This window comes from Rhea pennata, chromosome 1 (assembly GCF_028389875.1).
Source record: "Rhea pennata isolate bPtePen1 chromosome 1, bPtePen1.pri, whole genome shotgun sequence".
Taxonomy (NCBI): domain Eukaryota; kingdom Metazoa; phylum Chordata; class Aves; order Rheiformes; family Rheidae; genus Rhea; species Rhea pennata.
The window spans coordinates 60,103,806-60,116,704 of record NC_084663.1 but is presented as its reverse complement, the minus strand read 5'-3'; the positions used below and the strand labels follow the sequence as shown (position 1 = coordinate 60,116,704).

Sequence of the window (12,899 nt, the reverse complement as noted above, 5' to 3'; positions counted from 1 at the left end):
GCGCGCCGGTCCCAACGGCTGCCGCGGCCGGCGCTGGGCGGGGCGGGCACGGCCAACGGCTCCGCCCGCCGGGGCCGCGCGCGCCCAGCGTGTCCCCCGCCGTCGCCCCGGACGCCCTGCGGCCCGGAACCTTTCCGCGCCGCGCCCGCTGCTGTCGTGGTGGCGGCGGTGGTGGTAGTGGGGGCGGACACGTTTGGCTGCTGCACCGCCGGTCCCTCGCGGGGAGCGTCCGCTGGCTGCGCCGCGGCCTCTGCGCCGGGCTCGTCATGGAGGCGCTGGCAGCGGAGCTGGGGAGCCTGACCCCCGAGCAGGCGGCGGCCCCCGTGAACACGGTGGAGGTCAGCGGCGGCGGCCGCAGGCGGGAGGCACAGCCCTGGGCGGCGGAGAGGAGGGGCTGCTGGCAGGGGGCGCTCGCGGTGATCCGCGGAGGGTGGAAACGGGGTGAAGCTTGCTTTGCTTACGCCCGCCGGTAATTTGTTGGGGCAGCTTGGCTAAATCTTTGTAGGAATTGGAATGCTGAACGGGATTTACGGGTACTCATATCTGCAAGCGTCCCCCCCCCACCCCACCCAGAATGAGATTTTGCACGTGTTTTGTAGAGTCAAAATGGTAGCTAGTCTTCCCTTGCCGAAAAGTACCTTAAAACGTTATCAGGACACAGAGATTGGTGTTCTTAAACCAGAACATAACATTATGGAGTTTTACAATAAATATGTATTGTTACATAAGCTGCTTTTAGGAAAAAAAAAGTCCTTTTGTGGCTTGAGTAAAAATTGCATAGTACATATGGCTTACTAAAGTGAACTGAGTCATCTCTCTGTACTGTTTTTACTCAACTAAATTGACTTTGGGCAGTTTTTTTTTTTTTTTTTTTTTTTTTTTTTTTTTTTTCCTAAACAGATCTGATTTTAAATACTTTTTAAGAAAAAAACCCAAGATTCTTAAATGTTTGTTCACTCTTTGGAAATGTACTTCAAACTATTTTCCATTTTCAGGAAAAATGGAGACTTCTTCCAGCATTTCTAAAGGTTAGTGTTAAACACTTGTTTCATGGTGTGGTTCAGTCTCCTTTCTAATTTCACATCCCCCTCTTCTGCCTTTTGCTATTTCCCAGACTATATGTCCACCCTCCATTTGGACTTTGCAGTTCTTTTTCGTTCCCTGCTTCTATGGAATTGGGGATAAGCTTGTTACATAAATCAGTTTATTGATTAATAAAATTAATTTGAGGAGAAATCCTTTGCCTCCTGGTTTTCAGTTCCCCTCATGGGTCACTTTAAAACCGTTGATTAAAAGCTGGAGCTGGGGTCTGGGAGGCCCAGGTTCTGTTTCTGGCTTTGCCTTGCGTTCTTTTCACTACCATCTTCGGGAAGAGCACCAAGGCCTGTGCGAGAAGCCGGGCCGCGATGTGTTGCTGGCGGCCGCAGGGCTGTGGGCGCACTGCCCCGGCGCCTGCCGGTCCCAACAGCTGCTCCGGCCAGCACTGAGTAGGTAATTATGTTTGTCATAGCAGGTACATAACTTCAGGTTATGCAAAGGCTTGAATATATGTACATCTTTGTTCATGAATATCAGAACTAGACTGAAGTCAGAGATTACTATTGTGTTAATTTCAGTGCTACCCACTCTGGTCCTAGCTGAAGACACAGTTCTATATAGAAATGCAATTACATGTAATAACAGGAGTAAAAAACAGTTGGAAGTGAGGAGGAAGAAAGACAGTAATGATACTGTATCATAAAGATGGCAGGTAAAGTCTGTGATGTGCATAGGTACTTTCAGGAAATTGCAACCACTTCTGCACCCGTATCATTAGTCCTTTGAAATGCTGCCCATTTCTACAAGGCTCCCTTCAGCCTAATTTTGTGAATTGCCTTCCTTCCCAGTGTAATATCTGTGCACTCCTTCTCCTGATATACCCTTCAGTGTTCCATCTTTGCAGGAAAACAAAATTCAAAGGTCAGTTATGGATTGTATGTCTTTTCATTGTGGTTCAGGGCTGTGAAGATGTTTTGGGGCCCTAATGAATCCTGTTGCTCTGCCTCTCCAAGCAACCCTATAAACATCCATCACATGCTTGAGCTAGTGATACTGTCTGAATTCCTGAGACTGCTAAAAAGAGAGGGTTACTGATGGTGAGATGCAATTTACTGTGTGCTTTATGCCAAGTGTATCCATCCCACATTATTTCCAGCCTGTGAGCCCTTTACTCCAGGTTTGCTGATGGTGGTCTGGCCTTTTTGTTGCATGTTGTGGTATTAATGCCAGCAGTGCTACAATTAGACAAAACCAGTGTTGTGCATTACGGTTTCTAGAGTGGAGTTGTCTTTTGATAAAGTTTTTGACATCTCCTTACAAAAATCAAAAGAGGCACTATCTAAACACTAATAAGCTCATAGTATTTTCTTGCCTATATCAGATTACATGCAATGTTTTTGTAAGACAGCAGAATTCTTAACTCTAGAGCAAAACTCTTTGGATAGTCTTTCTTTGTCTTAACCTGTGGAGACTTACTGAGCAGCTAAATTTATCATTCCAAGTTTCCAGTTTCTTTCTAACAATTTCAGGCTTAACTGTTGTCTGTCACATGAACTACATAAATGAAATTTCTGTGACCTTCAAACAAGATCAATAAATCATTTAAGCCCTACTTTTTTAAAGCAAAATAGACTATTAAAAGTTCCACATGTTACCTGTGAAGTTCCTTGTACTCACAGCCTCTTGCCCTGATCTGGGATTGTTGTGCTGGTTCCTGGTCTTCTGTCATGCAGTAAGCACAGCTCTGCATCTGTTCTGTGCTTATATGGGGAGCTGCTGGTCTAAGCCATCCTTACCTGCTCATTAGTTTGGTTTAGTTTTCATCTCTGTTTTTTCTCTAGATACCTCTGTTTTCTGTATGGAGTTTTAAATATTGTGACCTTTTGTCTGTAATTGAATATGTAAAGCCTAAAGCAGTCTGTGGGCGTGTAAGCGTATGTCTCAAAATTGGCTAGCACTTGACAAGCTAGTGAAGTACAAGCTAGGTAAGCAGACAATGAGGTGGATTAAAAACTGGCTGAACAGCTGAGCTTGTATTGTTGTGATCAGTGGCATGAAGTCTTGTTGGAAGCCAGTAACAAGCAGTGTACCCCAGGGGTCAATACTGGGTTCTGTACTCTTCAGCTACTTCATTAGTGATCTGAATGATGGGGCTGATCGTACCCTCAGCAAGTTGCTGATGATACAAAACTGAGAGGAGCAGCTGATACAGCAGCCAGTTGTGCTGCCATTCGGACAGACCTCAACAGCCTCGAGAAATGGACAGGGAGGAATCACATGAAGTGGGAAATGAAAAGCCTTGCATTTGGCGAGAAATAACCCCAGGCACCAGCACAGGCTAGCCATGCTTTTGCTTGAATTTCAAAGTCCATGGTGTGCTTATTTTGTTTTAATTACCAAATTACTGTTTTGACTCTGAGAACAATGACAAGCCTGGCATAAACCTGGAAACACACAGTGTAGAACCAGACTGCTTATCCAGGGAATTTTCAGAAATTCACCAAATGAAGGATTTTAGTGGAGATCCAAAAGTGCTTGTAAATGCTTAATTTCTTACATCTTTTACAACAAATGTTACTTAAGCTAATTTTATTTGCTGCATGCATTTTTTTTAGGTGAAAGGACTTGTGAAGCAGCATATAGATTCATTCAACTATTTCATCAATGTAGAGGTATGCTTTCTTGGTGGGAAGGAGGTGGCACTTTGTCATCAGAAAAAGCATGTGACTCAATTCTTTTCCTTTTTTCAGATAAAGAAAATCATGAAAGCCAATGAAAAAGTTACAAGTGATGCTGATCCAATGTGGTATTTGAAGTAAGTGTAAAACTGATTTCTGTATCAGTAGTAGAATATATACTGTCTCAGAGGTTTGGCATTGACTGTAAAATGTGTATAGACATCAATACGAGTATAGATCAAGAGATTTTTCTGCATTACTTAACTGTTATTTAAAGCATAAAAAGATATGGAGGATTAAAGAGCAGTCATGTTAAGCAGAGTTGTTAACCAGATGTTAACAGTACTTTATATTGCTGTTTTTCTGTAATTCAGTAATCTCGGACAACAGGGGAGTTTATATCTTTCTATTTGCAAAAGTAACCTGTGACTTTCTGCATATGCAGATTAAATTTTAACTGTAATCAGAAGGTAGGTCAAATACAATGGGTTACTTTGGGAAGAGTCATTACTCATTATTAATTAACCAGTCTTTGTCAAAAGAACTTCATTTTTAAATATATGAACTCGTATTCCTTCAGGTCGCCTGAAAAATATTTGGGTCGTTGCTCATTCTGGAAATTTATGTATTACAGGTACCTTAATATCTATGTGGGTACTCCAGATGTGGAAGAAAGCTTTAATGTGACACGACCTGTATCACCTCATGAGGTATTAATGATTCCATTAGTAGGTTTCTTTGGTTTGATCTTTGGAATGTCTTGGGTGGTGACTGCAAACAACTTCTTGTTTTATGGTCACCACTGCTACTTGACATTTGATGGTATTCTTTATATCACCTTCAGTGTAGAAAGAAACTTCAGAGATTTAAACACCGTGTACTAATTCTTCTGTCCTTCCGCCCTTCCATGCATCCTTCCGTCCTGTATGTACAATTAGCTGTATTCAGCGTTTTAATATAACTATATTTCAGTGGATTTCTGTGGAAGTAGTGAAAGTAGTTCTCTTGCTTAGCCAGTGGCTCTCCTTATAACAGATTTAATGCCTGGAGATTTAATGCCTGGAGACTACAATGCAGTGCTCTTTATATTTTTATTAAACTTTTTCTAACATTAGTGTAGCTACTTAAATTAACAAATGGTGGTATACTTCTGCAGTTAATATGAATGTTGGAGAACAAATGTTGGTGTGACTGAAAACAGTGAGTCTGTTGCTTTTGGTAGCATACGAGGTATAATGCAGAAAGTATTCCTCTCTTCCTGCTGAGCGCTGAGATTGATATCACTGCTGCTGAGGAACTTCCAGCTTCTTTCTGGCCTCAGAAAGGGACCTGAGCATTGGACTTGCACTTTCATTTTCTATTTATCTAAATACTACCAGTTGTTAACCTTGATTAATCAATTCACATTTCAGCACGCTTTTTTCCTTGCTATATATATTTCATACATGATACTGGATCGTTCCCTTCGTGTAGTGTGTGTGGCATGCTGTTTTGACTTTGGCATGGCAGACGTTCTGTGCTTAGGAGAGATTGTAAAGAAGCCCTCTGGTGGTTGCCTCCTGTGCATAGTCACTTTGCGATCTAGAAGCTGACTCAAATCTTGCTTAGCTTGATGAAGAGATTTTAAAGCAAGTAACTGAGCCATTAACAGTGCAGTTAGATAAGGCAGCTCAGCTCATGATGCTCATAATTTTGTAGCTAATGTTAGATCAGTGGAGATGAGAGTGCACAAAATGCAGTAGGAGAGATCTTTTTCTGTATAATTGAAATTGAATACAAAAAAAATTGTTTGTGGCTGAGAACTCAGACCCAAGAGTCCAATAATTAAAATCTGTGCTGATTGTGTTTTCTTTTTTTAATCAACATTAGTAAGGATATTTGCAAAAATATACATGCAGCAGAAAGCAAAATAAGTGTTTCATGAGGTATATTCACTTTGAATTTATAATATCCTGCTCTTGTATCTCAGGCATATCCTCACTGTTACTTATTGCTAATGCTTCATTTTTTTTTTTTCAGTGGGTTATACATGTGAAAGCCACGGTTATTTTCTTAAATTGAATGCTGACTGGGTGAAACTCTGGATGCAATTAGAAATAAAATAGACTAGATACTTATGTCATTACATTTGTCTGTTAAATGCTTATGAAATTTCTTCCCAAACACAGCTAAAATGGTTGGGTTTTCATAGATAGTTTGAGTACTTTACCTAGTTTCAATCGTGTGAGAGATTTTAAGTCCTTGGCCCCCCTGAAGATCAAGTCATGCACTGTTTAAAAATGTGCCTGTCTTTGAGTTCTAGTTGTCTAATATAAGACAAAGTTACCTGAAGCAAGGAGATGCAAAAGTACAAGTAGCAGATTGATGCACTGTGTAATTCTTGTTTTATATCTGTGTCTTAGGTGGACACAGCACGCAAGGAATCTTGAAGCCTTTTTTCCCCAAAGTAATACTAATGAATCTGTCTAGCTCTCCCGCTCACTTGGTCCTTATGAGAGTTTCCTTGTCTATAAACAAGAGCTTAAAGTAATTAGAGGAGGAGTGTATTTTCAGTTACTTTTAAATTCAGTGAAGTTGCTTAGAGCACAATGGGACCTAGTTTTCTACAAGTCACAGTTTAAAAACTGCTTGTGAGTAAATGTTTTATTACTAGAGAAATGGTTTTCTTCTTAGTGTAGAGAGAAAGGGCATCCAGTTTGCAATGATTCTCGAGGCAAATTTTTCCACACAGTTGCATCTTCAATCCACAGGAAAATTTTAATTGCCTTTTATTAATTCATAATTAATAAGCTGAGTGATTATATAGAGACATAAATGTACGTCCTGATAATCCATAATCCTGGAGCTCAGAAGTATAAAATGCTCAGTGAGGTGACAAATGACCTGGCGTGCATTGCACGCTCGCATTCTGCAAATGCAATAAGTCTTGTCTTGCATAAAGTTGTGTAATACCTAAGGGGCTAGCAAGAGAGTAATAGTAGAGCAAGGTTAGGGAAAGCAGACCAGAAAGATCTGACTAGAAATGATTGAGCTTTGGGCTGTTTAGTGTCCTAGATATGTATATGCTGCTCTTCTAGCTATCTGAGGAATTTGCATATGGATTTTAGGAATCTTGAGAGGGAGTCGTACTTAGTCAGTCTTCTGTAAGTCATCTTTGGAAACAGCACCACACTTTGGGATTTGCTCATTATTCTATTAATAAGTAGCTCGGTGTCTCTTTTACTCTCATTTGACAGTACCGTTCTCCAGCTGTTAAGAGTCTTCGTCTAGAAACATTCTTCAGCCAAGACCCCTTCTCAGAGCATGTAGTTACCAGGGCAGAGCACGATTCTGAAACCTTTGTGTCTACTCTGCCAGTTAGGCCTGTTTGTTTAATTAAAAAGTTTAGAAGTTAGGTCCTGCACTGTTGTACTCTAAAGAGACAGTTCCCCTGCCTGCTTCTGAGACCTCACGATACCTGTATTAGGGTTTTTTTTGGTTTGTTTTTCAAACAAGAGACTTTGCCAGACATAAATCAGGTACCATGAAGAGCTTGATCAAGCATTGCTTTGCTTGCTTTCTTCATGAGTGCTTGTAAGAGACAGGGCAAACGTGGGCTGTTTTAAGAGGGATTCTTGAGACTCCAAGCAGACAGCTAACCATGTGACTGTTCTCTTTTTAGTGCCGCCTGAGAGACATGACTTATTCTGCCCCGATTACAGTGGATATTGAATATACACGAGGTAGCCAGAGGATCATCCGCAATGCATTACCCATTGGCAGGTAAGATATCAGCTATCAAGTTTCTGGTATTAGTTTTTATTTGCCGTGTGATCCATGTGGTGGGAGAAGTTATTACTGAAAAACAAATGGAGGCTTACCTTGTTAAAAGAGAAAGTGAACAGGCAAATCTTGATGAATAGCTGTGCAGAATATGATATGTTCTGTTACAACATTTTGTTTTGTCTAGGCTTTTGGAAATTTGCCTTCTCCCAAAGAATGAATTTAATGATGGATATTGTCTGGGATAGAAACAAAACCAAAGACAAAAATACATGAAAGAATATTAGAGCTACAAGTCACATTATTGCAAAATGAAAATAAACATGTTTGCTTTATGACCAAATACATTTTTTTCTCAGTCTTCTGTATCTAACTTGAAGAGATATGTCTGTGCAAGATGGATGGTAAAACCAGCAAAGCAAGCATTTGTTCTTCCATATGCGATTAAACTCTCCTTTAAAATTGTTCTATTTTAAAGCCAAGGCTGAGTTTTGTGGAGAAAGTTTTGAGCGGTTTTTTATCGTTACTATGATGTTGTTTTTCTGAAGGCTGTCAGATGAGTTGAGAGTATCAGTATTGTGAAAGACATCTAATCTTTTAAAGAAAGAATAGTATGCCTGAGGGAGAGGAGGGGAAAAAAAAAAACTCTAACCATGCCAAAAAAGGCAAAATGTCTAGTGTTTGCTGAAAGCACAATTCTGTTTAAAGGTGGCAAGGATGTCTTTTTGTAGACAAGGGTCCTTAAAGACCAACCTAACTGTTTTTAAAAGATAGTGGCCTGTCAAGAGTCTTCAGTAAGTCCCAGTGCATGTTAGCGAAAGAAGAATACTAGCAGGAAAGAGGAGGAAGATAAAGAGCTACTTCTTGTGGTGAAATTTTGAGCCAACATATCAAAAAATGTACTCTAAATTTGTCAAGAGAAAATGATATAGAACAATGCAGTTATAAAACACAGCTTCTGTAGCTGTAATAATACTGTATTAATACTGTATTGTTCTGAGGCATTTGTTAAGAGAATAAGATTTTTTAAAAACAAATACCTGAATTTGAGTCTTTTGAATTATTTTATGCAGTCTTATATGTAAAGAAAAATGTTCAAATGAAAGTGCATTTTCACTAGAATATATGTGATATTTCTATTCAAAAGACATAGGCCTTGATGGCTGTGCTTGCTGTGGGTGCCTGGGTAGCTGCATAAAAGGCAGCTAAATCTGCCAGTAGATGTCTAATTTCAATACTCTTTTTCAAAATGCAGGTTCAGTGCAGTAAGATGGGACTAAAGGAAAAAACTGCTTTCAATAGCTTGCTTGTGTTCCAAACCTTAAAGGTTGTCTGCGTTCTTTTCAGTTTGTTCAGCACAGTTATTGTTCTGAATTTGACTGTTCATATTTTTTATCTCGTTCTAAAATACAAGAGCAACTGTGGGTTTCTTGCAGAATGCCTATAATGCTGCGTAGCTCCAATTGTGTTCTTACTGGGAAGACTCCAGCAGAATTTGCCAAACTTAACGAATGTCCTTTAGATCCAGGTATATCTTCACTCACATTCTTTTTTCTTTTTTTCTCATCTATACTTTTAATTTTAAATGTATTTTTACTAAGAGATGTTTAGAAAAATAATGGAATGAATACTCGGAGAAAAACTGTCCCATTGGTACATTTCCTACTACTGTAAAGTCATCCTGGAAAGTTCTTAAATCCATGCTTGTAACTAAAAGAGGTCAAGAGGTTTTTGAAAATAGTAAGAAATAGTTGACAGTGAGCAGTGTTACATTTGTAGAAAGAGCTTTCAACCTCAAAAGCGATACACTAGTGTTTTGAAGAAGTTGAGAAATGTATTAATATGCACTGTAAAAGTAATACATGATAAATTTTTTAATGTGTTAATACTTTTCTGACAGGCAATATTTTTACCTAGTTTGTAGTACTAACAATTTTATAACAGCTTTAAATAAGTTACCAGAAAGCTTTGGAGATTCTGGACTGCTTGAGAGTTCTTTCTGGACCTTTTCTATTCTGTCCAAGTACTTCCCAAAGTCTTAGTCCCAAAATGCTAAATGTAAGCCTAGCAATCTAATAGAATATTTTCCTAGTTACTCTAGGTTCCAGACAGAGTTTGTTCTTCACTCTTTCAAGACAGAACTTATTCTCTTGTTTCACCCTTTAGTACTTGCAGTTTACTTTTTAGTAATTTATATCCAAAAGCATTTTGAAAGAGGTGAGTAAGGTACAAAGGTACTGACATGCAGAATCTTTCTTTTCTGTTGAACAGGTGGCTATTTCATTGTTAAAGGTGTTGAGAAAGTCATACTTATTCAAGAACAGTTATCCAAAAACAGAATAATTGTGGAAGCTGATAGAAAAGGAACAGTTGGCGCTTCTGTTACCAGGTACGGGAAATTTGTGTAATTAAAGGAAATAAGAACGAAGCTCTAGAAGTTGTGGGTCTTTTTTCCACTTATACAGTTTCATAGGAAATAAATGTAGACGTTCAGTGTCTCCCTCTTGCTACAATCGTTTTGTATGCTAGAACTTCAGTCCCTGAAACAGCCTGTACAGTATTCCAGTGAAAATCAGGGGGATTTACTTACAGGCTTCAGGATTCATCCCAAACTAGGAAAAACAAATTCTAGTATTTAACGTAACAAAATGCCCCTCATGGTCCTTGGCCTCATTTTGCAGCATGTAACATAAATTTACTGCAGTGGAAATAGGCTATCACCTTTTGTCTAACTAACTCAAAATGGTGTAAAAGCGTTTAAAGGAATTTAAGAAGGAACAAAAAAGTAGAATATTTACTTTCTGGTAGCATTAGTAGTTTGCTTCTTGATATGGACACCTCAGGAATCATAACTTAATGTAGATTAATTTACTCAGCCTGGAAGATGCACTGCAATGCAGTTTCTGTCATGATAACTTAAAATTTGGAAAGTATTCATGCTGCAACCTCTGTAAGGATGACAATGGCTGTTAGCATGTGGACCTATAGAGAGGCTGCATGAGAAAAGTTTGCCTTGACTTATCTTTTCCTCTAACAGTCATAGTCTATTACATTAACCTGGAATAGATTTAAACTGTCCAGCTAAACTGAAATTATTCTGTCCTTCACACAGCTCTCCTGAAGCTACACTGCCACTGTACCAAATCAGCAGTGTAGCTGAAATGCAGGTGATACGTGTAACAAACGCATCTGCTTTTGCAGGGAGATGCAAAATCAAATGTTTTTTGTACTGCACGAGTTACTGAAAATGGCTAGTAATCTGAATTTGGCCTTTCCTCCTTTATTTATGTTTTGGTTGCCTTTAGCTTTGTTGCTGCATGCTGGTGTAATATGGTTGTTGCTGTTAAATATGAGGGCTGTCACCTCCTAGGCCTCTCTCCCAGCTGCTGTACTGCTGCACAGACAGCCCAGATGAGATTAAAAGTACAACCAAAAGCACTCTACATCTTTACTGGTATTGCCACGTTATCTATGAACAGATTGACCGTACTAGATACATTTGATTGGATTATAAAAGCATGCGTGCGTGATTTTCAAAAATTGTAAGCTTCTACCTACGTAGGTCAAATACTGATGTTCCCCATCACAAATAGTAGTATCTTATTACCTTAGAGTTATGGGATGGTGTCTGGCTGCTTTCATGTAATTTTTAAAAGAGGAGAAAGTGGGATTAATTCAGGTGAAAGACTGCTGAAGTTTTAAAATTTTTACACAGAAGATTCTAGGAGAGTCAGTGCAAACATTGCATCTGACTTTTTTTTTTTGTTGTTTTTTGAATTTCAGTTCCACTCATGAGAAGAAGAGCAGAACAAATATGGTTGTGAAACAAGGAAGGTTTTACCTGAGGCATAACACTTTGTCAGAAGATATTCCCATTGCTATTATATTTAAGGTAATATAGATTTGGTTTGAAAAAATCCAAATCGTAGGTCAAGAATGAAGATCATCAGCAGCTCTCAAAAGTTAGTGTGTATAGAACAACATGGCAGGGCTGAGGGAAAAAAAGCTATTTTCTACTGGGAAGTGGTGTCTGTTTTACAGCAAAGAAGAGAAGAAAGCAGTGCATTTTTCTGCAAGGAGAGCATTGCTGTGTCAGATGAATGTGTGCTACCCCGTTAGTGCAGTGCAAGGTCCCTTTGCACTACTGCTTGTGTTTCTGTTGCTACAGAAAGTCAGAAAGCTTTTGATTTCTTTTGTTTTGAGCTGTCTTGTAAATTTGGATTAAGGATTTCATTTTTTTCAAACACTGAGACTACTGAGGAGCTCAACATCTTTCATTTCAGACCCAGTACTGCATGGCATAGCCATCAGGTGTTTATACTCGGCATCCAGTCATAGCCATAGGGTGAATTGGCAGTGTTTTGGGAAGCATTGCATTTCCTAGACCTAGTCCTAAATCCATTAAGGTTATTGAATAGCTTGCTTTTTTGGCAATTTAGTTCCTTCTCTTGTGAATGAGCTCAGTCTTCATCTTTCACTTGGACTCTTTCAAGTCTTAGATGCCCTATCTGAATCAGGAATGCTTACCTGTATCTTCAGTGTAGCGAATGCCTCGAATGGACATCATAACTTTGAAGTAACCACCAGTGGGGCTGTAGAAAGGGCAGTGTGAAAGGCACCCACGTTTGGTATTGTGTAGGAGTTTGGGAGTATTTGCCCTGCCAGCTGAACTGGTTACAGTGTCATACTTCCCTCACTGCCTGTGAAACTGCAGAGCTATTTCTGTCACTCTTCAGCTTCTCTCTTTCATTTGAGCCTGAAGACATCTCCAGCTGCCTAATAGGACTGGAAGCAGGCAGGTAACCCACCTGTCGGTGGCATTAAATACTTGGGCTAGAGGAGGTATCAGCAGTAGAGAGGCAGGTGCTGTCAGGCTGCTGGAGAGGAGAAGAGGGCATGGCAGGGGCTGGGATAGGATCTGTCCTCTCAGGAGCTGGTGGGTGCTTCGTGTTCTGCAGGCTTCACTTGCCTGGATGGATTTGCAGCCTGATGGAGAGCAAACCTGCAGAGCAAAATAGGGCAGAAATCCTGGATGCACTGTGTTTAGAGGGAAAGTGGTTCAGAGCACAAAAATGCACTCTCCTGGATCTGCCTACCAATAGGAGTAGATTCTGTAGTTCTATTTCAATCTTGAGTGTTTGCTTAACTAGAGTTACAGGAAGGGAAGTGCTGGGAGGTGATAATCGTTTGAGGAAATAAATTGCCAGGAGAGGGCAGCACTTGCTCACAGTATCTACACAGTTCCAGCCTGCAGTGCTAATGTTTTGAATTTAGCCAGCTGCTACAGACTGCACAACTTTTTGGCTACACAAGAGTTGTAAGAATCAATTTCCTTCTAGAAAATGTTTTGTTTTTGCAAATAGAAATCAGATAAATAATGGTTGGATTTAGACTTGAGAAATAAGTGCCTGTTACCTCTGA

The 12,899-nt window shown here is 39.8% G+C and overlaps 1 protein-coding gene across 1 annotated transcript in view; it reads left to right on the top strand.

Moving 5' to 3' along the window:
* The first annotated feature begins 201 nt into the window (after nt 1-201).
* Nucleotides 202-12,899, top strand: part of POLR3B (RNA polymerase III subunit B) — an 82,340-nt gene continuing 69,642 nt past the window's right edge. The window contains exons 1-9 of the mRNA XM_062589122.1: nt 202-338; nt 996-1,028; nt 3,654-3,710; nt 3,789-3,853; nt 4,351-4,426; nt 7,378-7,478; nt 8,915-9,006; nt 9,750-9,867; nt 11,262-11,370. Of these exons, the coding sequence (XP_062445106.1) occupies nt 267-338; nt 996-1,028; nt 3,654-3,710; nt 3,789-3,853; nt 4,351-4,426; nt 7,378-7,478; nt 8,915-9,006; nt 9,750-9,867; nt 11,262-11,370 (723 nt within the window). The 5' untranslated portion in view covers nt 202-266. The remainder of the gene's footprint in view (nt 339-995; nt 1,029-3,653; nt 3,711-3,788; nt 3,854-4,350; nt 4,427-7,377; nt 7,479-8,914; nt 9,007-9,749; nt 9,868-11,261; nt 11,371-12,899) is intronic.